This window comes from Anopheles darlingi, chromosome X (genome assembly GCF_943734745.1).
Source record: "Anopheles darlingi chromosome X, idAnoDarlMG_H_01, whole genome shotgun sequence".
Taxonomy (NCBI): Eukaryota; Metazoa; Arthropoda; class Insecta; order Diptera; family Culicidae; genus Anopheles; species Anopheles darlingi.
The window spans coordinates 2,268,760-2,294,183 of record NC_064873.1 but is presented as its reverse complement, the minus strand read 5'-3'; the positions used below and the strand labels follow the sequence as shown (position 1 = coordinate 2,294,183).

General features: G+C 54.0%; 3 protein-coding genes across 4 annotated transcripts; 1 reads left to right on the top strand and 2 right to left on the bottom strand.

Moving 5' to 3' along the window:
• Positions 1–558: 558 nt before the first annotated feature.
• On the bottom strand, positions 559–2,522 carry LOC125955315 (uncharacterized). 2 transcript variants are annotated; one of them, XM_049686435.1, is made up of 5 exons: positions 2,411–2,522; positions 1,554–2,302; positions 1,230–1,474; positions 959–1,132; positions 559–881 (listed from the first exon to the last, which is right to left on the bottom strand). In XM_049686435.1, exons 2-5 carry the CDS (start codon positions 1,945–1,947, stop codon positions 852–854), a joined length of 843 nt encoding a protein of 280 aa, XP_049542392.1. In that variant the 5' UTR covers positions 1,948–2,302; positions 2,411–2,522; the 3' UTR covers positions 559–851. The 2 variants fall into 2 exon arrangements, with proteins under 2 accessions (XP_049542392.1, XP_049542401.1); XM_049686444.1 differs by having other exon boundaries at positions 1,554–2,276; positions 2,411–2,470.
• A 192-nt stretch (positions 2,523–2,714) lies between these two features.
• On the bottom strand, positions 2,715–9,986 carry LOC125951055 (uncharacterized). Its single transcript, XM_049679607.1, has 3 exons — positions 8,903–9,986; positions 4,142–4,594; positions 2,715–4,048 (listed from the first exon to the last, which is right to left on the bottom strand). Exons 1-3 carry the CDS (start codon positions 9,177–9,179, stop codon positions 3,573–3,575), a joined length of 1,206 nt encoding a protein of 401 aa, XP_049535564.1. The 5' UTR covers positions 9,180–9,986; the 3' UTR covers positions 2,715–3,572.
• Positions 9,987–22,664: 12,678 nt separating this feature from the next.
• LOC125950001 (cuticle protein 3) lies at positions 22,665–24,673 on the top strand. The gene is made up of 3 exons (XM_049677582.1): positions 22,665–22,922; positions 23,315–23,577; positions 23,681–24,673. The coding sequence occupies exons 1-3, from the start codon at positions 22,911–22,913 to the stop codon at positions 24,111–24,113; spliced, it is 708 nt and encodes a 235-aa protein (XP_049533539.1). The 5' UTR covers positions 22,665–22,910; the 3' UTR covers positions 24,114–24,673.
• Positions 24,674–25,424: the final 751 nt, after the last annotated feature.

Sequence of the window (25,424 nt, the reverse complement as noted above, 5' to 3'; positions counted from 1 at the left end):
GAACCCCGCGGACGCCGACGAACCGACCATTTTCGGCATACATTCAAATCCGAGCCATTCTGACGCGGACCGACATAGACGTCAAATTTGGTCTAAACCAAGGTACTTTAAATAGACAGGTAGCTTCTAGTAAAACAAACGCCCGATCGGATTTTAGAAAAAAACTTCAGAGTTTGACAGTGGTGGGATTGTTTGTGTTTACTTCGGGAACGCTGTGTTCGCGTTTCTGTGGTATTAAGACAGTTAAAATTCACGAAAAGTGGCACTATCACAAAGAAACAAAAGTTAAATTGCCACAATTGCCATGAAATTGCCACAAAAGATGAGTCTCTTTGAGTTTTTGACACAACTGTCAAAAACCTTTAAAATGGTGGCCCGTCAAAGCGGCTTTGACGCATCCTTTTTATTCAAAACACCTTGGTTCAGTCGTTTCGGAGGAGTTTGTACACAAAAAACGTGACACGAGATGTTTATATATATAGAAGATATATATATATATATATATATATATATATATATATATATATATATATATATATATATATGTATATATTTACTAGTAAACGATGTAACAAGTTATAGTAAAGAAATCTCTATAGTTTTGTCGCTTCGGGATTCATGCCAAAACTACCCCAAATACACACGTGCGACCGCGGACGCGCACTCACACTGGGATTTTGGGAACGTGGGTAGTCGCACAGGTGACGCAAGTTCACGTTCGACCGGCTTAATTGCATTTTCGTTTTGTGGAAGAGATGGTTCGTGGCGTGGTTGGAAGGAGAAGAAGGATGGGGACCGAAGAAATGTTGCTCCACCACGACGCTCTGCCCTACCGCAGCTGCCCGGGTGCCCTAGCGCTGGCCACTGAATTGCTTGGTAATCTGCAAGTCGAGAGAGCGGACACCATGCGTGATCTGAGCATGCGATAAGATCTGGAACCAACACCAGCCTTACGTACCCCCGCACCAGTATCCTTGGTGCTGTCCCGCAGGCATGGTTCCTCCTGTCCGCCGCCAAAGTTAAAGACAGTCTTTTGTGCCCGGGGCCAGAACGTTGGTGGTGGCGAGCGGATCATATGTTCGTGAACCTGCGGCAGCGCCAGCGGATCCGTTTCCGCATCACCGTTGAACTCCTGGCGGGGTGGCGTATAAGGGGGAGGAACACACATTAGTACTGTGATCTCCCGTAACCGTGCCAGGGAGAGGGGGGGGGGGGTTGGTTAAACTTACGTCCGACATGAGGATTAGGATCGCGTCGTCCGACTCAGTGTCGTCGATGACATCTGTCGTCACGTTGTCCCTACTAGCCAGCACCTTCTGCACGAAAGGATTGTCGTTGCGGGACAGCCGAAGTCGCGTCACCTCCAGCTCGTCGTCGGTCGACTTCTGAAACTTGGCCGGCGACAGGCTCAGCATCGAGAACGAGGGCGACGACTTCCGCTGGCAACCCTTTCCGGTGCAGCTGTACGTTGACACTGGGAAAAACGAAGGCCGAGTGGTGAGACAAAGTTAAGGGGGGGTGGAGGGGGTGTTTCGGTTGGTGGGCCCACACACCTGACGGTTCCGACCGTGCCCGGCAGTTCATTTCCCGGTGGAACATGATGTCGTCGAACTTGATGATTTTCTTCATCTTCCACATGTTGGATATAAAGTGGAAGGGCTTTTTCCGGGTGCTGCTACGACTGACACGCAGCCCTTGCTGCTGCTGCTGCTGCTGCTGGTGCTGCTGGTGCTGCTGCTGTCCATTGATCGTGCGTGGTTGATTGTTGTTGCCGTGGATAATGGCACTGTTGGTGCTGCAACTGCTGCTGCCGCTGCTGCTGCTGTAGTTGTTGTTGCTCAGGATGCTTCCGGTGTACTTGTAGTGGTTGGTAGTGGTGGTGGTGCTGCTGCTACTGCCACTACCGCAGCCACCGAGGTGCTGCGGCTGGTAGGTGTTGTTGTTCATGTTGCCTAATACGCCGAACAGCACACTGGGACTGGGTACCTTGCGATTCGGATTGCGTTCTTCTGTTTCCAGCCTCCTTTCCTTTCTTCCTTTCTCTGGCCTTTAAAACGTGAACTCCTTCCGGGCTATTACTTAAACAACAGTGGAGACGACGACGACGACGACGACGAGGTGGGTAAACATTTTTTTTCCAACACCCAGCTGCCACTGGCGCTTGCCCAAATGCCAGCCAGCTAGCCAGCACCTGTAAGAGGTGTTGCTGGTGCTGCTGCTGATGGTACTGCCCCGAACGGGGAGGTCAGACCTGCGCACTGCGCGCTATACCCTGCCTGTCAGGGCATTTGTCCAGGAGGACCTTCCGTGTCATGACAGCAAATAATCGCCGACCGAAGGGCGGAAGGTTGGCGAAGGAAGGAGGTTGATAAGAGCCCGTATACAGTATATCAGAAGAGCAATATCTTACCCGTTTCACCATCTGTGTGATGGAGCGAGCAAGCAAACTGTTTACTCTCTCGCTACCGCCCTTCACCGGTCCTTTCCAAACTTACGCCTTAGTAGAATCCAAAACCGTTCTATCCTCGGCGAGCTCTAGTACCTATGATGCCGAGAAGTACACGCGCCAACTCGTCTGACACATCAGCGAGCTAAGCGCTAAGGACGCTAATGTTCGGGTTATCGGTTGGGCAGCCAGAGAGAGACAGAGAGGGAGAGAGAGATTCTCCACTTCGAGTACACTCGTTCATTTCCTTACTACTACAGGATAGGCGGAACAGCGTATCTTTTTATTAGTCCCGTATAACAACAAAAGACAAGTGGTTGGTTGCGTTGCCGAGGAAACCGAGACGATCGGTTAAGAGTATTGTCAAATTGCTAGGACGTTGTGGAAGCCGCGGCACGAGTGCGACACGGGTGCGGAAGTGCATGTGTCCTTCCTCGCATCTCAGCACCTTTTGCGCGTTTTGTTTTCTTGTTTCTCTGGGACATAAACAGGATATATAGATCTAGTACAAAACACAGACACCCGCTCACTGACACACACACGTACATACACACATACACGCACTCACGCAAGTGTAAAACACACACACACACACACACACTCACCAGGATGCAGAGACTCTCACTTACAGGAGTATAGTGATGGGGGAAGGGTGGTTTGTCTGGTATGGTAGACTTCGCAGGGCCCCAAACGCGCAAAACATATCATCACAATCATGCCAGAAAAGAACCGGCCAGTACTGTCATGGGGCTGCAATTTCGCTTTAGCGGAGGATGGATATTATAGGCCACCCCGCTACCTCGGCCAGTGGCGGTGCTCCTAGTAGCGCACCTCTACTCAGGTACGACAGCGAGTGAGAGAAAACAGGAATGTGGTGGGAGGGGGAGGGGGAGGGGATAGAGAAATTTTAGGGATGTCATGTCGCACGATAAAGGGGGCTTTTTGGGCTCTCTAAACCATCCAGAGACCCGGTTGTATATCATTTTATCATACAGGATATAAAGGGCGAGGCGGGGTGGGTGGGTGGGTGGTTGGGAAGGGGAGACCGGATGTCTCTCTTTTTCATTCTCACTCGGTCTGTTTCTCTCTCTCTCTCTCTCTCTCATTTTCTCCACCTCCGACCGCTCTAGCTAGACGCAATCATATAGTCGTCCTCGCTAGTGGTGACGTCACCAGGGTGCGGCAGGGACCGGCTGCCCCGCCGGCTGCCATTGCCCCCATCTGCTTTTGCGGTTCGCTGTTCGGCAGGCGCAGGCTGTTGATCGAGCGACCGCAGCTCATCCAGGATGTTGTCCGGTTCGTGGTGTAGGTAGTGGTGGTGGTGATAGTCGGCCGCCGGCTGCGCATACTGTGGTGCCCGGTGCGAGTAGGCCGGATCGTTGGAGATGTTGATGTCGGCAAAGTCGCGGAAGTTGGAGAACTGCTCCTCCTTGGGTGGGCCCGGGGCACCGGCCGCCGCCTTGGCCGCCTGCAGCAGGTAACCGAGCTGTGGCCGCCCGTGCCCATTGTTGCCGCCCGAGTAGCCGAGCCGGTAGAACTCATCGAGGAAGCTGCCACCTCCGCCCTTCCCGGGCACATCGCTATCGTAGTAGAACGTACCACCTATCGAAGAGAGAAGAGAGAGAGAGAGAGAGAGAGCGTGAGCGTGAGCGTATCCAGCATCGCAGGAGGTTGTAGCTGGAGGTACCCCCCTACCCTTGATGACGCCAAAGTCACCGGAACCGAGAAGCGCGGGAAGGGCTGCTGCCGCCGTCACCGGTTCCGGTACGGGTACGATCGGTGCACCGCTCCCGGGCACCGCATTCTGCCGGATCTTGTTGCTGTAGCGCGGCGGCTGCTGCTGCTGCTGTTGCTCGACGAGGCTGACGGGGTCGACGGGCGGCTGGTAGTAGGGCCGCGAGTGGCCTAACGGTGGAATGTTGCGGAAGAACGCCGGATAGAGCTTCTGCGCCGCCGGTCGATGCTGCTCCAGCACCAGCTTCTCCGCGATGGGCAGCGCCGAACCAAACACCGACTCGCTCTCGTCATCGTCATCGCCCTCCTCTTCCTCCACCTCCTGCTCGTGCTGCAACACCGTCTGCTTTACGGGGATAATCGGCGAGCGGCCGATACGGGGCTGGCTCGCTTCCGCTCGCTCCAGCGCCGCCTCTGCAAGAAAGGAAGGAAGGAGAAGGACGGGGGTAGGGATGAGGTGAGAAGCAGAAAAACCCCTTTTCGCCAACAAGCGCTCAATCTGCTGTCGCTCAATCTGCTGTCTACGGCCATTACGAGTCGCCGTGACGTCATTGCGGACGCGCTTGGTACGCGCGCAGTCAATAAATACAACCGAGCTACCTGTCGACATTTGATCAATCAAAGCGCTGATCGCGGATCGTGCTGTTCCATCATAGCTGGTGTGCGTGTGTGTGTGTGCTGTACGCTTGTGATGTTACGGGCTAGAGCTAGCGTAAAAAGGCAGCGTAACATCATACCGCGCACACACCGACACCGAAGGGGCAATTGGGCCAAAAAACCAGGAAACCAAGGTACCTTGGGCAGCGTGCGGTAACAGCACGAAAGGGATATAGCATCTTGGCCAAGACGCCATGGGGAGGGGGGGGGGGGTGGTGTAACTAAGGTAACTGGTGCGCTCGATTGATTGATCTATCGGGCGGCCTGCAATCTCTCTCTCGCTGGTTTGGCAAAGAAAAAACAAAGAAAGGCTGAAACAAAAACGGTGCCTAACCGATCGAGGTGATCGAGAATTGGGTGTTTTTTTTTTTGGATTGGAATCGAAGTGGAAAGCGCCGAAGCGTGCGCGGTTGCGCGGTTGTTGTTGTTGCGGCGCCGTTATTCAATCGCAACATCGCGTCTGCAACATGCAACGACGGCAGTAGCAGCAGCAGCAGCAGCAGCAATAGAAGCGCGGCGCGGCGCGTTATGGCGTATCGAGCGTCCGTTACTGGGGCATCAGCACGCCATTACTGGTTGCTAGGACTTTTCGGGTGGCTCCGGGGTAGCGTTAACGCACTTATGCAATACGCACGCAAATGCTGTACGCCGAATTAGAATTGCATCGGAGGCGAACACGCCTTTGCGGTGTGGGTGGTGGTGGTGGTGGTTTGCTAGAACCGCGGGAGAGGGGGGGGGGGGGGGGTGTTGCACAAGCCTTCGGCAAACGAATTCGCTTTCCAATTTTCGTACAGGGTGTCTCCTGCATGGCGCCAACTCTTCTCGTCCTATAATTGAGATTATTTCGTTGCGGTATTACGATCGGTTCTATAATCGTGTTCGTGTTTTCCCGGTCAGTTCCTGGACAGCGAGAACTATCAAACTGCCGCGTGTTTGATCACCATCACCATGGGAGATGCGGAAGCGGTATGTCCGCGTGGTGTTGCCATCCGGGTGTCCTTCAACCTTTGGACACCGGGCGCGTTTGCTTTCGCACCTCTTTGGCTCTCGATGGTGACAGCATGATTGATGGGTTTTGGGCCGAGACGACCGCTAGAGGAGAGGAGAGATGACGGAAAAAGGCCCCGTGAACCGCGCGAAACGTTCGTGATCACGCCATGGATTAATGGAGCCCCTTCCGCGTAATTAATGGACCTTTTCGCGAAAGGTGACAAACGTAGTGAAGTGTTCTGGGGGGGTTCCTCCCGCAGCACCCAGTTCAAGGTTGACCCTGGGCTGAATCCGAATCCGTGGCCTACGACCGCGATCCTAGATGCCTTCGAAAGTCCAGACCGCGCAAACCCCATTCCGGGAGGTACAGGTGTGGTACGTACGGAGCTGGTTTCTTCCGTGTGTGTGTGTGTGTGTGTGTGTGTGTGTGTGTGCCCGGTGCTGACGCCATCAGAAGCGAAAGCAGCTCAGAGTGTGTTGGTTGTATGCCAAAAACCACAGCAGCAGCAGCAGCAGCAGCATACATGTAGTTAAAGAGAGTGAGAGAGAACCGTATTTAGAACGTCAAACGGTATCTTGCGTCATGGGGGGGGGGGGGGGGGGGGGAGCCAGGAGTATAGTACAGGGAGAAGGGCTCTGAAAACCTGTTTTTGCAACACACGCACGCACAAAGACTTTCGGTTTCATCCAGCGATCACCCAACGGCGGCGGGGGGGGGGGGGACAACGTGCGTTCTTTTCCTGCTTTTTTGCTTCGGCACCGCGGTGAAGGTGCCCAGCTGGTCTTTCCAACAGCACCATACCGGATCAGGCCCTGGGCTCGGCTCGGCTGGAGGTCAACGTACTGACGCGGTGGGTCTGATTGTTTTTTTTTTTGGTGCAGATAGCAAACCAGACAAGAGTTGGCCCGCCTGTGATACTACTGTCATCGGCGGGAGAATGGTTGTCTTGATCAAACACAGCCACAGTCACTGTTCTTGGTGTCTTGGACTTTGTATGTCATAAGATGACGCCCCGCATAAGCCACGAGAATCCACGACACCACCACAATAGCGAGAGCGGTTGGTTTGGCTGACTGGCTGGCAGTCTCTGGTGGCCTCTTTCGAGCCGTTCGAGAGTACCCCAGCCAGCCAGCCAGCCAGCCACATTCGTGGGCATTCGGGCTACAAGAACGCCAAGCACTACAAACACCACTACCAGGAAAGTTGCGGTCGGGCGCGCGCGCGCTATAGTGAAACCCTATTTTGCCTATGGTGTATTTTGCCAAGTGGTACACCAGCTATGGTGTACTGCAGAAGGCGGGGGGGGGGGGGGAAGTGTTTGTTAGACGGAAACTACTATCAAGCCACCAGAGCACAGTGAGTGTAGCGCGCGAAGGTCGCTGCTCTGGCTGGCTCACTCAAATCTTGCGGTCTACGGTGGTGGCCGCTCGTTGTTGCGAAAGGTATTGCTGCTGCTGCTGTTGCTGTTGCTATGGTGACCCTGATTATCCGTGCTCTAACTCCACCGTCGTCGGCCAGATCCTTTCTGGTTGGTGCGCGTAGTAAGCCTCGCTGCTTCCTCAGCTGCGTCTAACGGCCTTGTTCCGTCGATAATTTTTTTTGGCGGAAAATGGATTGCAGCCCTAGATAAATGTCTACAGATAGAGTATTTGTTTACGCTTTTTAGAACCGATTGCACAGATTGCTGATGCCGGTGTTCATTACCTACGTGTGATAATAACATGGCGAAAAATCCAAACCAACAACAGTGGAAATTAGTCTTAGTTCAACATACTCCATGCTCTTGAATTGGTCAATTCAAACGGCTTTTTACGGACTCCATCTTTTCCCCAACGATCGAACATTCTAATTTTTGAAAACAGACAAACTGTCAGTGTCAGTCAGTGGTTTTTTCTTCTTTCTTGGTCCAAAATGGTCATACTGTGTGGGATGCCAGAAAATAGAAATTACCACCCTCTATTGACGTTAGATTCTTATACTCTGGACAAGCTGCCTCTGATCTCTCCAAACTAATAAGTCGTCCTCGAGCAACACGCCACGGCTCCGTTGACTGCAGCATTACGCGTTATCGTGCTCGTCGGGCTCGTCACCAGCAGACCAATGAGGAAAAGCGACTTTAATTGGTTCGTTATGATCGACCATCGACCGGACATCGGAACCGGACCGGACCGAATGAATGTTTTGTGGTGACTTGAGAGTGGTTGCGTCAAGAGGCGCACGGTGGTGTCCGGTCATGTGTCGCTCTCTCTCTCTCTCTCTCAGCTCTCGTCGCCAGGCGAAGGAAAGCGCTAGGCAGCACTTGCTACGGGCGCTACTGGCAGGCAGGCAGGCACTGGCTGGCGGTTTGTTTTTCTAAAACCTGCTTCCGCCTGCACCATTAGAGCTTTTGTGCGGACCACTTCCACTTTCTTCTTCTTCTTCTTCTTCTTCTTCTCTTCGTTTTTCTCCATTATCCAATCGCCTATCAGGCGCCTCTACTCTTCTTCTCACCAACCGCGACGAGGGCTACGCACTATCGTCGACGACGTCAGCAAAGTTGAACGTTGACGCCGCACCGTTGACGATTACGAAACGACCGCTCGGTGGTAATCCAGTCCTCAGCCATCCCCTCCCCCCTCCCCCTCCCCCCCGCTTACCTTCGGACATGATCACTTTCACCCCTTCATCCCTCCTCCCCCTCGTGTCGGAAGTGTGTGAGAGGTTCGACATCACGGCATCACCCTCATCCTCCTAAGTACGCGCGCGTGTGTGTGTGCTTGTCCAGTGTGGCCGTCGGTCGGCCGGACACTACCTTCTTCCCCTTCTTGCCTACTGTATGTAGTACTACACTTTCTTCAGTACTTCTCTCCATCCGCCTTTCTCTCTCTCTCTCTCTCTCTGCAGATTTGCAGGAAGATGTGCTTGATTATGATGGGGTGTACAGAGATGGGAGGTTTTGTCCAGCTCCATGACTGTCGACCCTCCGCCTTCTCTTCCCTGTTCCCCCGGGGGCGATGAACCGTGTCTAAATGGCCCAGAGTACGGGTACGGGTTGTACGTCCGGTACAGCCCGTACAAGCCGCAGCGGCACTTACCCTCGCTATTGATGGTGGGCGCCGTCGCTGCCGGTTGATGATGCTGGTGGTAGTGGTAGCTGCTGTTGGTTGCTGGGTTGATTGCCGTCCGGCTGTCCAGCACTAGCGGGGTGCCAGCCCACGCGAGATGCAGATGAGGAAGCAGCAGCAGCAGCAGTGACACCAACAGGGGGCGAACGGCAGGCACGAGGGCGAGAGCCCGTCGCCGGTCGGACACCATCGTAGACACACTCACACCGAACAAACACCGGTGCCGGAGCGCGAAGCCGGATTGCATAAGTCGTCGCGTGCTGGTTGCGCCGCGCTGCTGGAACCCCAAAAACAACAACAACAACAACAACAACAGCGGCACCGGAACGGCACGGCTCTTTTGCGCCTTTTGGCTGTGTGCGTGGCCTATGGCTGTGTGCGTGGCCTGTGGTTGGTTGTTTTGGCTACGAAAACGACACGCGCGTACCCACTTCCGGTTTACCACGCGTACACTTTTTTTTCGTCTATTGTGACAGACACGCACTCTCTCTCTCTCTCTCTTTCTCCGGTAATCGCTTTCGAAGAGCGCCAAGTGTCGTTGGAGTGGCCGTTCCGGGGGTTCCCTTTAAACCCTGTTGCCCCTCTTCTAAGAGCGCAACGAAGCACACACACACAAACACACACAAACACACACACACAAACGCTAAACTGCTTTCACTGATGCTGATGCTGTTCGCGATGCATTAACCGCCCCGTATACAACCCCGTATATCCTGAACTGCCGGACCACCGGTGCCGGCCGGATGTCCGATCAGTTCCTCGTGTTCCTGCTGCTCCGGTCCAGGGGGTCCGGACCCCTCTCAGAGAACTCAGAGTGCAAGGATCCTCGGCACGGTGCCCTTTTGTTACCGAAAGACTCCCAACCCAACTTCTCCGACGGCTAGCACACCCTGGTGGCTGGGAACGAACGAACGAACGAAAAGGCGGCCAGCTCCAGATCGGGGAGTTCGGGAATCGGAGTTCGCGATTACGTGTGCGAATACACCGCTGCGCTGCGCTGCGCTGCGTGCTGCCGTTCCGACGAACCTTGCCAATCTACCGTTTTACCCGTTGTGTTGTCCTACCTCGCGCGAGCGGTAACCAACACCAGCTGGCAACCACCGTTGTACCCGTGCGCGCAGCCGTTGGTCTCCCCACCGCTCGCATAGTGCACCCGCCAAATGCTGTCCCCCCCCTCTCCCTCCCTCCACGCCTCTCTCTCCCTTCATAACGTGCGCCAGAAAAGTGTGCGTTCGGAGAGCGAGAAAAACGACTTTTCACTTTCTTCACCGTCTCGTTTCGCTTGCCTGCTTGCTTGCTTGCTTGCTCCGTCGATGGGAGCGGCGCTTGTCGCACACAACAACCACCACAAGAAACTTGCGCCGGTGGACGGGTGGAAAAGTGGGTGGAAAGGAACGGGGGCGCGCGATCGTCGTTCGGAGTCGGTTCGTTTGGACCACAAAAAGGGTTAGCGTCGAGATGGTGGTGGTGGTGGTGATGGTGTGTGTTGGCCTTTTACGCGCTCGTGCTTGTGCCACCCCCTTCTATCACCCCCCCCCCCCCCCACCCCTTTCTTCACTGCGTCTCGTGTCACCACAATGAATTTGTCCCCGTTCCCTCGTTGTAGCGCTTATGGGCTCGCTGGGCCTCGAGCTCGGCGCAAGATCGGCGATTCGGCGGCGATACTGGTGTGTCTCTTTGTGCTTTGTCTGTGCGCTGATCGCACACTCCAGCAGCACTCAGCACCATAATTCTCTCTCTCTCTCTCTCTCTGTCTCCTCGACCTAGAAGGTGTTCTGGAACGATTTGGGGAAGGGAGACCTGCAGGCCGACTCGGTCGATCCTCCGCTAGGCTAGGGATTTGCATTGTTGCACTGCCCACTCCTCACCGGTCCCAGCGACATCCAGCGATTATGCCCTTTTTCTACCTAGCGATGCTTTTCCCTTCTTTCTGGCTGCTGCTGCTGCTGCTTTAGTTGCTTCCTATTGACCATCCTCCTCCTCCTCCTTTACTGGCTAGCACCTTGTTGCCTCATCAGCAGCAGCGCGCGCCCCTGGAGACCACCAATTACGTCGCGTTTGCAATTTTCCCATATTTAGAAAATTAAAGAAAACACAAATGCCACGCCAGCCGCAGGCCAGAGTCACGACCAGAGTGCCTGGCAGTCGCTGAGATGTTGCGCGATCTCAGCTTAGTCGTTTGGCGATTTTCATGGACTCGTCGGAAATGTCTTTTGCGAAGACCGAACATTGATAACCGATTACAATACGATTCAATTGAATGGTTTTTTTTATTTATTGTATAAAAAAAACACACACACTTAGAGTCCCCAAATCTTTCCTGGGATCGACTCAGGTACAGGATACTCGGCCTGGCTCATACTGCGGCTGATACTCTGTTATGGCCAAAAGTATGGTGTAAGTGTTTAGAACCCTTTTTTCTTCGTTTCTGGGTCCGTTCTGGATCCAATATTTTGCCACAAAAGGGCATCAGAACCAGGAGTCAAGGAGCGTCCAGCGTCCGTCTTTCTCGTCCAGTTGCGAAAGTCACGTCTGGCACCGTGGCGGGGATTCGGCTGCTTTCAAATTTCAAATGAAACATTTCGAGTGTTTCACATTGTCAGCGCCATCTATGGGGCAAAGCATTGCTTGAAATTTTGCCGAAGGCAGCCGAGTCTCCGCCACCCCGCCAGAGTTGCAACATTACTCATATTGTCAAGACCATTCGGTGCTCCGTGCACCATTCAAGTTTATAACTCGATATTCTTTGGATAAAAGATTTGTTGTATGAAAGATATGCTCCTGGCGATGTTGCTTAAAAAACCACCATTGAATCATTATTTGGATATCGATGCGATAAATAATGTGACAGAATAAGTGCTCAAATCTTCTAAAACATCGATCAGATCAGTTGTTTTGCTGCTACGGCCGATGCACCGACGCCATAAACGTTCGGTTTGTGAAAACCGAAAGCTATTCCAACTAGTAATCGAAAAGAATATATTATTTCGAATGAATCTGACGCTGAAACAGCACACTTAATAAAAGCTCTTAATTTGATGGCGGTGTTCATGGAGCAGTAATGTCCATGTTTACTGTCTCAACACGGTCTGGACGGATACTGTACTTAAATAAGCAAAGCTAGTAGCGTTGATGACGCGAAACCGACCGCCACCGTCAATGTATTACCGTTACATCCATAAAGTTTGTGCTGACTGGCTTCGGTTTTGGTATACGTAAGGCCGGTGGCGAATCAGGCACCGTTCTCTTCTTATTTACCATGAAATGCGGTAGTAGCCCCTACTTCACGTTACACTCGGTTCACGCGTTGAAGTGGAAGATGGTTTTAGTTTCCACAAACCGTTTTCGTAACGTTCTTTGATGACTGGTTGAAACAGGACGGGTGAAACCTGCTACAGGTGGTGCGTCTCACCACAGGGTGCTGGCCAAAACATAATTTTGGCATAACCGGCGCGACCATTCCTATCGAATGGTGCGCCACTTGTCTTGGACTTTTTGTAGGTACTAGGTGAGGTCAATGGCTTAATTTCACTGCCAATAATCCAATAGCCACGATATTATCTAGCAGCGTATAATAAAACCAAATAGGCAAAGCATTCCAACGAAGTGTCCGTCAATCTCGTACGATCATTCCTTGTTCTCAAGCTTTTTCAGAAGAACTATATTCCCTTCTACAAGTACAGCAGCAACAGCACCAGCGGCAGCAGAGGCAGAGAAGCGAAAGTATTGCGGCCTTTTTTCAAGGCCACCAAGAGGCCGACATTTCGTCGGTAACTAGTTATTAGCGGGCCCGTTGTTGCCGCTGGGGCGATGGAGCAGAGCGTTGCGGAAGCTCGGAGCGAGTAGCGCACAAGCGCTGGTACTAATACTATATGAGTAGCAACCATACCTTTACCACTATTTACGCCATCAGTCCCGAGCAGGCTTGTTGAGTGAGAATAGTCGAAGCAATAGCCATGGGTATGCCGATCTGTGATCTATTATGTGTAGCAGGATTCTGCCGCTCAACCTCGAAGCCATTGCCGGTGTCCATGTCAGCTACATCCGAATGCAGCATCCAAACACACATACACCCTGAAATCCCGCAGATCCTGAGCTTAACTGAGCTAAACAATGCGTTTCACTCCTTGGGAAGGAGTGGCAGTGCACGACGCTGGAGGCCTTCCTCGGGGCCACCTAAGGAGGAGGAAATTAATCTTGGAATTCGGTTCGGTGCATCGTCATTCGCCGTTGCGATCGCATCCCCATAGGGATCTGGGTGGTCCTCGCCAGTGGTGACAATCCACCCGCACCCGTTAAATCGTGCAATCGGACACCATAATGCCCTCCTGCATGTCAACCTTCTCCGTCGTTTGGTCGCAGGAGATCCTGCTGCAAGTGCCGCATATGGTACCATGGCCCAGGCACCATGGGAACCCGTACCGTGCGCGCGCGTGTGTGTGTGCGTGTCCCTGTGAGATGCATCTTCGAAACCGTCGTGCACTAGCGCGTCCATGACCTCCGCGTCTTTGGCGTGGCGTTGTCCATGTTGCCGGCGGAGAGCAAGGCGCTCCTTCATTTGGCCATTATGCGGGGAAAAACAAAGCTTAATACTAACCTATTTATTTCAATCTAATTATTCTTATTAGTCTGCTATTTGTTGACAGTTTATTTATTAGGCTATGCTTCGCATTTTTTTTAATATATATAATGACGGGCGAGGCGTATGTTTATGCTTCGCATTTATTGCATTCATTTAGATTTGTTGTTTTTTTTTTCGAGGAATATTTCGTTTAATTTATCTATTTTATATAAGACTCTCGTATTGTACCAATAAGGGAGACTTTTAAGATCATTTTAAGCACTTTACTTTGCTTAATCGGAAGAGTCTGTGCACAAGTACTCCAGACTCGTGATGCATACATTATAATTAGTTTAAGTTTGTCTCTTTAATACACAGTTTAATAGTTTGTCTCTTTTGATTATGGTGTTGGCATTGTCCGTAGCGAATGTTAGCTGCTTTTCGGAGGAAAAATCCAAAATCCAAATCCAAAATTTCTTTTCTCCATTCTGTTTCTGCTAATCCAAACTATAGTTTGAACGGTTGCTCGTAAAATGTATGGCTGCCGATTTGTCGATATTAATGGTTACTTTTCAAATGTAGCACTCTTTTTTTTCGTAATAGTCCTTACCGTCAGGTTGCGGTTCTTGATTATATACTACGAGGGCTCTTTACAGGGCGCTCGAGATCGCCAGGCCGTCAACGTAGCTAGCATCCTGTGGCGTAGAAGATGTGCGTTTCTGTGAAGGAGGGAGGGAGGGAGAGGTGATCAATCGATTCTCTAGGTTTTCGAGAGCTGTCAAAGTGCTCTTCGCCGCTTCGTTTTCTTCTCCTCTTCCCCTTGGCCGCCATTGCGAGTGGCGTGCGAATGTCGAGGAAATTGTCGCCGCGGTTGAACGAAGGTCACACGCATAGGCGGTGCGGTCGCGGTCCGCCCAAGTGCGGTCTCTGTACACAGGTCGCCTTCGCCTGTACACTTCCGATGCCGGCGGTGCGCTGGACGGTACGGGATCTACGGGATGAGGCGCTTCTGCTGCTGTTGGCCTGGCTAGCTGCCCGGCTGGCTGGCTGGTTGGTCGCCCGAACGAGTTCCGATGCTGCTACCTTCGGTAATGAGCCGGGATTAGCCACATTTGTGTGTGAGCGCGCGTGTGTGTGTCTGTGCGTTACTTACGTTGTCTGTTGGGTCTCTAAAGCCAGCGGAAATTGCCTTTAAGACTTTAAGCATTGCTTGCTCGCCTTCTCTCGCCAAACAATAGCGCAAATGGCCATGGAAAGAGTGGAAGGAATCCGACCAGAGAGCCGGAGAGATTTTAAGAAGATCGCTGCTGCACGCTGCCGAGGCCGAGGACGAGGGCGCGGGCGGGAAGGCCGGGAAAAGCCCTCAAAAAATTAAAAACCCATGGAAACCAGTGAAGTAGATCGCTAATTGGGTTGTGGGCCAGCGCTTTGGCTGCTGCACTAATTGCACTAACGCCTGATTTTGGAAGGTTGGCTGGTCGTGGAGGATGAGGATGAGAACGAGGACGAGGAGAAGGAGTAAGAGAAGAAAGAATGCGAATCCTGAATGCAATCGGAATCGGTTTCGCCGTTTTTTTCCGGCCGACTGGCGAGCGGCCCTGGCACCCAGTGTTGGAGACCGCGAGTCGCGGTTACTTGGTGAAGGGAGGTCGAAGGGGGTATGGTATGGTATGGTGGTGTTTCAGGTTCTCGAACAGGGTCCCGACAGGCGTCACCTGCGACCTGCGATGTCAGTGACACGCAAATGCGGTTCCCACAGCCGCCCACTAACCCACTAACCCCCCCTTTGGAGGGCAGGCAGCAGCAGTCGCGCAACGCGTTACCCCCTCCCCCCCTCCCCCCACCCCTGCCACAAAGAAAAAACCAAAAAAAAAAAACAGCTGGGCCGGATGTGTCCCCGTGTTTTACCATTTTCCAATTCTCACCAGCCACCACCATCTTTGCCATGATGATGATGATGCTGATGTTGCTGATGTTGCTGATACCACAGCGCCATTCGCCGGCGAGGGATGAAAAGGGGGACTAAAAGCCTGGGGGTGGTGTGTATTTCCACAAACCGTATGGGAATTTTTCCCGATCCCGGGGCTCATCAGGACCTCACACAGCATCGTTATGCTGCGCATCGACAGGGGTTGCCGCAACCCCCTACTTCTAATATGGCCCGGATCGAGGATGCGTCCAAGATGACACGCGATGATTCCCCCGCCGTATAGCGCGTGGGAGTGGTGCCTGTATCTGTTCTGTGTGCTGTTGATGATGGGAAACGAACAAACGGGAAAATAAAAGCGGCCACCATCACCACCACCACCACCTGATTCCCTGATAATACCCTCGGCCCAGTTTCATCCCCTAGTCGATTGCCCAAAAAGAAAAAAAAACCAGCACCGCTTATTTGCTCCCGGGCTCTGGGAACGAAACTGTCACCGAAGAAAAACTCGGCACCGTTATTTGTCGCTGTTTGTGGTGATTGTAATGCTGTTATGCATTTCCTCCTCCTCCTCCTCCCCCTGGGGTTGGCACTTGGGCTTGGGGGTTTGTGGTTTCGACGTTTTCCGATTTCGTTGCCAACCTGTTGAATGCTTAGCACAGCGGGGTAGTTAAGTAGAGAGGGGTTGGGGGGGGGGGGTGGAGGTTGCCCTCCCACAGCTGCCCCTACCCTAGGGGGGTGTTGCAGCAACTGACTCGCTACGATTCCGTGTCCGAGTTGCAGCAGCTGGAACTAGAGCAAGGGCCTCGACTCGAAAGCGCCGATCGACCGGTCGACACCAAATTGGAAAAAGTGACCAAATACACACACACGCACACACACACACACGCACGCACGCACACTAGCCATACCAAAGGAGAATGTGGAAAAATCAATTCGAAAACCATTTGGCCATAACGGCGCTTGGGCCATCAGCGCTGCGTTCGGTGCGTCGGTTCCAAATTTGAAAATTTTCTCCACCACGTAACGCAAGCGCAAGCGCGCTCGCGTCCGCCCGCCCTCCCGCCCTCCGGCCGTCGCTTGTCGTATGCGAGTGCAGGCACAACAATTAAATCTCTTCTCTCCTTTGCAGCAACCTGGCGGTCCGGTGGCATGACCGGAAGCAAAGACGGACGCATGACATATCACGCCCTCTTTGGGGGGTGGGTGGATGGCAAAGGGTTTTCCTTTCGAAGATTTTCTCCCCGGTCCTCCAGGAAAGTCGATCGCAAAAAGAAAAGCAGAGCGAGCAGACTGTAAGTACCATTCCGCATTACGGAGTCATTCTTCAATCGCCGGTTTGCTGGTCCCGTTGCCGTCTTTTGATCGGTTGATGAGACTGGCGAGCAAGAGAGAGAGAGAGAGAGCGAGAGAGAGGGCGCGCGAGTGTTAAAGTCGCTGTCAGTCAGTCAGTCAGTCAGTCAACGCTAGTCAGCCGAAGCCAGGGAATGCTGGAAACCCTGGGCAACAATCAGCACCGATCCGATCCCTCCGGTAATGAATCTCCCTGGAATACGCGTGGATACCGACCGAGTGGTCCGACGCGCCGCTGCCGGTCGTCGAGCGGTCGAGCATGGCCGAAGGGCCTATCGCGCGCATCCGGCTTATGCTTTATCCCTTTTTTTTGGCGAATGGCGAACCACATTTCTAGCAGCTTCTAGTGCCGTAGAAGCTGCTCAAGCGCATCACCCCCGGGGACAGGCAGCTCTATTATTGCTGTTTTCCCCCTGGTTGTTGCCTGTGTGTGTGTGTGTGTTTGTGAGAAAGAAGGAAAGGAGAGCCTCTGGTCCCGGGTCCTCTGCTCTGGGTCCTCTTCTGGTGCGCTGCGTACCAGCGCCCGGGTTACGGTTGAGTGGAGACTTAAAGGTAAAGGCTCCCTTGCGGGCTCCCTCTCAGCGCGCTCAGTACGGACGCAAAATACGCGCGTACGCGTACGCAATACACAGTGCACAGCAACAACAGCACAACCCCTCGGACCCCTATTTGTTGCGTACCTGCGGAGTAGCGAAAATTAGAAAAATCCTGCAGCAAACAGACAGACCGACAGACAGTGCAGCTGTCGCACGGTGGATGTGCTATATAGCTCTTCGATACTTGGACCATCAGTTCGCCCCGAAGAGGAGATTCTCCCGACGATTCATCCTTCCATTGCTAACGTTTCCGTTCTCTTGCTCTCTCTCTCCCTCTCGGGCGCTTTTGTTGAATGATCTGGCATAATAATGAGGTGTGGTTCCAACGGCATTCGCATCCGAACGGCATCCTCCGGGGGAGCGAGTCGGTGCCACGGTTCGGTGCCTACGCTCAAATCGCTGCTTCTGACTGCTATCGACTGGACTGACTTTGTTTTGCCGGTTTGTGCCCATGACCCTGACGCCTCTGACACTAAGAGTAACAGTGTGTGTGGGGTGGGGTGTAGTACTTGGATTGGATGTCCTGATGTCTAGTCCCGAAGTTCTGGAGATTCTTGTACCGCGGTACATTCCATTGGTTGAAGTGTTACAATTTGACTTGTAGGAAGAGGAAAGCGAATTGCTCTTCCAAACATCTACGATGCGACAACGACGACGTCCGGCGCACACTACCGGGACCGGGGTAATTTGGATTCCCCGCCGATACCACGTCCCCCTGACTGCTGGTGTACCGGGTGCGGGTTTTTGGCGGATCACTTTCGCTCAACAACAACTGCCGCAAGCTCGAAGCACAAGCCGCGTAAAAGCGCGGTCGGGATTTCGGTCGGGTGTCAATCGAGATGATCGCCCTCGGGGGGACATGTTGATTGGCCGCGGTGCGGTTCGGTTTCCCGGTCGTCGCTGGTGGCGCTGAGGTGCTGTATCGTATCACGCTGTCAAAACCAGGCTGATACTGTTCCCTGTTCCCGCTTCCTATAACTTGCGGGAATCCGAGAATCGGCCAACGGCCGCGAGAGAGAACGCTGCTGGGTCGTCGAGGGACGAAGGGATCCGGATCCGGTGACAGCACGCACGGGCAACCAACAACCAACCGATGATAGTCACCATGATATCTTTCTTGCTCTCCTTCTCTCGCTCGCTCTATTCCTTTTTCCCTTGTTTGCTGTAGAGTTCACACCAGTACGGCAACTGCTGCTGCTGCTGTTGCTTTACGGCGTGCCCGGGGATTAACGGCGACCATTGGGTTATTGTCACCAGGAGGAGGAGGAGGAGGAGAAGAAGCAGAGGAGATGCGGATCAAGAGGTACGGCGGTTGGTTGAGCCGAGAACTGCAGAGATTCCGCATCGACCGACCGACCGACATGATGGCTGCCGCTTCGATGGCAGTACACCCGGACCTCGATCCCGGTCCCGGAGAACAGACACAAACCTGGACAAACAGACCCTTTACGTATGTGTGTGTGTGCGAGGATAAAGGATGAGCCATACAATTAGAAGTAGTCAGAGGCAGAGGGGCAGGAGTCTCTGGTGAGGGTCTTACCCTACACGGTGTGTATTGGCACAACAAGCCGATCGGAAAAGCGGCGCGTAACCAGAGGAGGATTTATTTGGTTTCCACTGCTGCTGCTGCTGCTGCTGCTGCTGCTGCTGCGTTACGCTCGAGTAGGTTTAGCAGTGGAGTTTTCGGGTAAGGGCAAGCGGACACCAAAAGGGATCCTGGCTGGCCTTAATAGAGTGACTGTGTGACTGACTGAGTGACTCGCTGACTCGCGCGACTAGCTCGAACTCGGCCACGCAGAGAGCTGAGGCGAATTGCAATCGGTCTACCGAGGTGGTCGCCATGACTCTGGTTTGTTGCTGGCCCTGTAGAAGCCGAAGATGATGAAGAAGAAGAAAAAACAAGAAAGAAGAAGATGAAGAAGAAGAAGAAGGGAGCCTGGTGGGTCCTGACCGGTTTTTCACTGTCGGTTAAGCAGGAAGCCCAGCCCAGCCCAGCCACAGAGATCTGCCAGTTCGCGCGCAGATCTGGTTTCGGTTGTCCATCGTTGTTTGAAGGCCCCCGGACCGGTGACACGTCTGACGCCCCGGACGCGTACGGAGTTGTTGCGCGGGATGTTGAAGGCCACGCAGCGAATGCCCTCCAGGCAGCAACAGCAGCAACAATCGACGAGCAGAAGCAGACAGCAAAGCAGCAGCAGTTGTGTGAGATGTGAGCGGTGAGCGGTGAGTGTGAAACGTCCGGTCGCTCCCACTCCCGGAATTCCGCACTCGGTGGGAGTGTGGCGTGTCCCAAGGTCAACCGGGATCCGGAGCGAGCTGCCCCACACCTTGCCATCCAGTTCCAGTGCCACGCAGCTCCCCGGGGGGCCTGCTGCTGCTGCTGCTGCTCGCAGTTCGTTTGGTCCTAAGGTATTCCCAAGGGCCTACTACTAGGGCTACTAATTTAAACTGTGCCGGCAATCATTGCTAATTAGTGCAGGGCGATAGAGAGAGAGAGAGTAAGAGAGGAGGGCAGATTTCGGCCAAAAACACACACACACACACTTGCTGCGTTGTTGCAGCAGGCGTAACGGGCATGATGATGCCATCGGTTGGCTGGGCGACTGCCAAGCTACCCCCGCCTCCCCCTCCCCCGCGGCTCACCCCAAAAAATCGCCACGCTTCACTAGCGGTTGCTCCGTGTTTTGCTGGTTGCTGGCCTGCTCCGGAATGTGTGTTTGTGTGTAGATCGTTGATCCGTTGAAGCGAGCGGGCGAATAAGGGAGTTAGGCAAGGGTTTTTTTGTTGTTGTGGTGGTGGGGCTAATGGTAATGGTAGGGTGTAAACGGGTGGTGCCTGGCTGCCTGGATCCACGCTCACTGCCCATGGTGCCCGTGATCTGCTTGTTCTCTGCGCCACTCCATCGTCCACTCCTTCTCCGTTACAACCCCATGCGTCATGCGCCAATTTTCCATTCGGACACCCCCACACACACACACACACATGCTGCACATGCGGCCCCGCACATAACTACCCTTCCCTGCAACCCCATTATGCAGACATGCGACGACTGACGACTCTTCGTGAGGTGGGGGGGGGGGGGGGGGGCGCGTGTAAGGGTGAGGGTGAGTTGCACCACGGAAGCCACGCCACGGCTCTAACGACGAGACATACGAGCGGGCTTGTCCTAGTTTCAACAGAAGCTCCCAAACCGTATCCACCCTTTTTGCAGTGCAGAGAACGTAACATTCCAGTGGAGGGTGTAACGGCGGGGGAGGGGGGGCGTCACTTTAACCCCCGAGAACACCGAACCTCCCGGAGAACCGCCGCTGCCGGTTCGCGGTCAGTGGTATAGTGCACCCGTGAGCAAAGAGAAAGGTCCGCGGATAAATGGCCGCGGAAGGGCGAGCGGGGATGCATTATGCAGCAGACGGGGGGGTAGCAGACCCTTGCAGGTTTAGCCGTTTATTACGCAACCATTACGTTTGCCGATTGCCCGTTTTCTCCCGAGTCACCATCTTGTAGGGAAATCAGGATATGATGATAAGAAGTCACCCCCATACACACACACACACACACACACACACTGCGACACAAAAGAACACAGCACATGGCAGGGCAGGGCAGGGCACTGCTGTCCTTTCCTGGTGGTTGTGGTGGTACCTCTCGCTCAACGCGCCAGCTCGCGACGCGACGCCAACGCCCCAAGAGTCTCGCAGGGGCAGCTGATCTCTGATGGCTTGCTGCTTGCTTGCTGCTCGGGCGGTTCAGTTACTTTCAATGTCGCACCTTCATCTCTGTTCATGTATGAGTGCGTGATTTCATTCACACACTGCTGCTGCTACCTGCTGCTGCTGGTATAGAGCTGCCTCTAGAGATCGGAGATCCGGAAATCGAAGCGAAGCAAAGCCCGTTGACAGCCGCCGCCGCCGCCACGCGGTCCGGGTCCGGTCAGCGGACAAGGAAGGAAGTTGGTTGGTTGACCCAACCCAACACAACTGCGCCTGCCGGCCGGGTTTGTTTCGGGCTGACATTTACCGATGCAACCGTGAAGGGTTGGGCGTGTTTTTTTTTTTTTTTGGTTGGCCAATCTAGTCAATTGCCACCCACCCACCCCAATACCAGTCACAAGTCGTACCAGCAGACTAGACGTTGCAGACCGTGTGAAGGGAGGTCCGGTACGGCATATTAACTGTAGTTCTTGGCAAGCGTGAGCAGGTGACCTTGCTGTCGCTCACGCGGATGCTAGACGTATCGTATCGTGTAACTGCCCTGCCCTGGTGGCCCTTCCGGTTGTTTCCTGTTGTTTTTCTTCTTCTGCTGCATATCTAAGGACGTCTAGGGAGTCGTACATACACGTTACACGTTTACACAGAGAAATCAGAACCAGAAATGAATTCGCGGTAGTAGGAGCATATTCTTTACAAACCCTTCTACCCCTGGGTTGCCCTTTAACCGGGCAGTCGGTTGTCGGTTGTCGGTTTCCAAATATGGAATACTTCCAGACATCCCCAGACACTTTGCTGCGCGCGCGTGCCGAGCACGCACGAACACGAACGCGCGGTCACTGCCGTCCGGTCCGGGGCGTTCGACCGGAACGGTTTAGCACAAGGTCGTCCAGACCAGCTCCACCTGGCGCCTGGTGCCTTCTCCTCCTCCGCCTCTGCCACTGATTCGAGGAGCTTCTCAGCTTGGTTGTTTGGTCCTCGGGATTGTTCCTTCTCGGTCCTTCGATCCTGTTGCTGCTTTACCTCCGTGGTTTTTAAAGGGGGTCCTCTGGGGGTTGCAACAACAAATCCCCCCCTCCCCCCACTCTGTTACCTTTTTACCCCATTAACACTCCAGAGTCCAGTCCAGGATGATAATTCTCCCCCCCAAAAAGAAAACAAAAAAAAACATTGCGCTCCACTCCCCGGATTCGGGTACGGTTCGTTGCTAGCCCGAGCCCGCAGCAGCATCCATCCCTTGGAATAGCCACATACCGCCACCCCATCCTCCTCCCCATGCCTCTCCCGTTGTGCCAGACGACTTATACACACTCTCTTCAGCTGCTCGATCTTTCGGACTCGATCGTTCGTTCGTTCGTTCGCTCGCCCGTCCGATCGCTCGCTCGCTCGCTCGATGACAGAGCCCCCCCCCCTCCACTTTCCCCTGTCCCCGGCAAGGGTGTACGGTGAATGTAAACCAACCGTAGCGACCGTAGCGGCGAGGTGGGGCACCAGAGCACGCGGGCTACCAATTTTCCAAGGCTCTTGGAGCCGAACGGTGGACCAGGGTTGGATGATATATAAGGTCGGCCCGGGACCCACCAGAAGTCAGTTCTTTCTTCGCCCTCAGCCGACTCGGATCGCGTCCCGCCTCACAAGCCGGAGAGGATCTCAGTCGTTGCTACCAACAACCATCCCCCCAAACAACCTTCCACCCTCCCACCCACGTGTGTGTGTGTGTGCGTGTGCGTGTGTGTACGTGTGTGCGTGTGTTTTGTGAATTCGTGTAAAGGCTCGCACTGTTAGCAGTTTACCTCACCGAAACAGCCGCACTCCCAGAAGTAGATCAACAACCATGTTCAGATTTGTGAGTTTCCCGTCGCCGCCGTCGCGCCGCGCCGCGCGTTCCAGTGCTCACTTCCTGGTTACTTCGCTTCCTCGTTCCTTCGTTCTTCTTCTTCTGCTGTCTGTCTGATGGGCGGCCGCACGATCTTCTTCGGCTTCGGATTCGCGTTTCTCGCAATCCTCTGCAATCAATCGACATCAACCAGAAGACGCTTAACCGCCGGAAGATAAAACGAAGCAAATCCCAAGAAGAAGAAGAAGCGCAGCAAGAAGAAGAACAGGGCGAGGAACAGGAAGAGGAAGCGTAGGAAAATAGTAGTTCGATTCCTAATGTTCCGTGTTCCGTCCCTTTTTTCGCATCCCTCGATGTGCCCCTTCTGATCTCTATATATATATATATATATATATATATAGGTACTACTATCAACGCTGCTGGTGGCCGGTGCCCTGGCCCAGTACGGTAACGGCGGTTACCACCGGGACCCGAAGACGGCGGCGATCCTGAGCGAACAGCGCTACCTGTCCGGTGATGGCAAGTTCGGGGCCGCCTACACGCAGGAGGACGGTACCGACTTCAAGGAGGAAACGGACGCCGACGGTAACCGGCGGGGCTCGTACAGCTACGTCGATCCGACCGGACAGCGCCGCACCATCTCGTACGTCGCCGGCAAGAATGGGTAGGTTGGGTGTCCAGTTTCCAGGCCCGGTGGCGAAAGAAAGAAAAAAAAAGAAAAAAAAAACCCCAACCCTTAATCTTTCTCTCTCTCCTGGACTTCACAGATTCCAGGCGTCCGGTGACCATCTGCCGGTAGCACCACCCGCCCCCGCCCAGCCTGCACCACAGCCCCAGTACCAGCCGCAGCCCCAGTACCAGCCGGCGCAGCCCTCGTACTCCAGCGGTGGCCGCAGCTACGACGATGACGGTCAGTACGATCCGCGCTGGAACGACCCGAGCTTCAGCCAACAGAACCAGTACTCGGCACCGGCCCCGGCACCGGCACCGGCACCCGCCCCGGTTCAGCACCACAACTACCACCATCAGCCGGCCGCCCCGGTTGCACCGGTTGCCCCGCAGTACAACCACTACCACGCGCAGGCCCCGCAGGCACCGGCGTGGACCACGACCCCGGCACCGCATCGCTTCCAGCCGCCCGGCAAGCTGCAGCTGAACCGAACCCCGGACGGTTACAGCTACACCTTCAACAAGGTCTAAAGAGGTGGTGGTGGTCTCCCACATCACTTGTCCCATTTCCAACAACCCCCCAAACCCCACCCCACCACTCCTCCTCCTGTGACCCTGTAACTTGTTTTTTGTCCAACTGTTTTGTCGGAAGTAAGCGTTACTACCCTTACTAGGGGGTGCAACCCCGCTCCTCCTCTCTTGCACCCCTTGTATGCTATATGCTGTGTGATATGTAAGCGATGTTTGTGTTTTTTTGTGATTGTGCCTGTTGAGCCACCCCCTCCCCCCTCCTTCCGGACTTGATCCTTCAGGACCTTCTTGATCCTCTCGATTCCCAAGATTCAACCACCGCTCGTTGACCTTCGCGCTCCACGTTCCCCCCTTATTCTTATAACTCACTCATCATCTTTCAAAAGCCACCCACCCTGGGCTCAACTCACGGCGACGCCGGTGGCCTCGTCCGGCATGTGTGCATGTGTGTATGTGTGTTGTGCGCGCGCAAACGGTATGCGGAAGTAGTAAGAGACACAAAATGCTGAAATGAAACTCTAATCGAAATGAAATATACATGAAATAGAACTCCACTCCAACTGCTGGTGTCTACCCTCTTGCATCCCCTCTCACATAGTCACATAGTCCTAGCACACCCCGTGGGGGTTGCTCTGATGATCGTGTTTCGATCGAGGGGGGGGGGAGCGAACACACACAAGGTTACCACCAGCCGTTGTTGCGTTGTGTGTGTGTGCTAATTGACCGAAACGGGTGGTGGGCGAGCACGGTCGCGGAAGCACGGATTTTACTACCATTTACTCCATTCTCCACCCTGCACCCTGCAGGGGGTGCACCCGAAACGAATCGAATCGAATCGATCGCGCTGCAGCCGTGGAATGGGAATGCAATGCGGCAGTCCGTGACAAACCGGTTCTTGCTGCCCTTTCCCCACGCACACTCCGAGTCCTCTCCTCCCCGAGCCAGTCGCTTTGTTTGCTGTTGCTGCTGCTGCTGCGGTTGCTCCCATAATCCATTGCCATCCTTGTTGTTTCTTCACTCGCTTTTTCCTCCTTCTATTCCTGTTCCATGTGTCCTTGGAAGGAAGGGGGGGGGGGGGGGGGCGCCAAGTGATTGTCTTGCCCGAGAATGGGAACGCATTTTGAGGGGGAGCAGCCACCCGGACCGGACCGGACTTGGGTCTGAGAGGTGACCACAAGCAGTCCGTCGAACTTTCATTCTCGATACATTCGCGTGAATGTACCCCATAAGTCGGCGTGCGGTAGCTGACTGGAGTGGTGGGGTGGTGTGAGTGGGTGGGTCGATGGGTGGTTAAGGTGTCGCGTGCCGCCG

Excerpts from the sequence above, each read along its gene's own strand:
- LOC125951055 (XM_049679607.1), bottom strand. The coding sequence starts at position 9,179 with ATGCAATCCGGCTTCGCGCTCCGGCACCGGTGTTTGTTCGGTGTGAGT. Across the intron at positions 4,595-8,902 it reads GCCCACCATCAATAGCGAGG|AGGCGGCGCTGGAGCGAGCG; the intron begins GTAAGTGCCGCT and ends CCTTTCTTGCAG. Across the intron at positions 4,049-4,141 it reads TGACTTTGGCGTCATCAAGG|GTGGTACGTTCTACTACGAT; the intron begins GTAGGGGGGTAC and ends TCTCTTCGATAG.
- LOC125950001 (XM_049677582.1), top strand. Across the intron at positions 23,578-23,680 it reads TACGTCGCCGGCAAGAATGG|ATTCCAGGCGTCCGGTGACC; the intron begins GTAGGTTGGGTG and ends TGGACTTCACAG.
- LOC125955315 (XM_049686435.1), bottom strand. The coding sequence starts at position 1,947 with ATGAACAACAACACCTACCAGCCGCAGCACCTCGGTGGCTGCGGTAGT. Across the intron at positions 1,133-1,229 it reads TCCTAATCCTCATGTCGGAC|GAGTTCAACGGTGATGCGGA; the intron begins GTAAGTTTAACC and ends CCACCCCGCCAG. Across the intron at positions 882-958 it reads CCAAGGATACTGGTGCGGGG|ATTACCAAGCAATTCAGTGG; the intron begins GTACGTAAGGCT and ends CTCGACTTGCAG.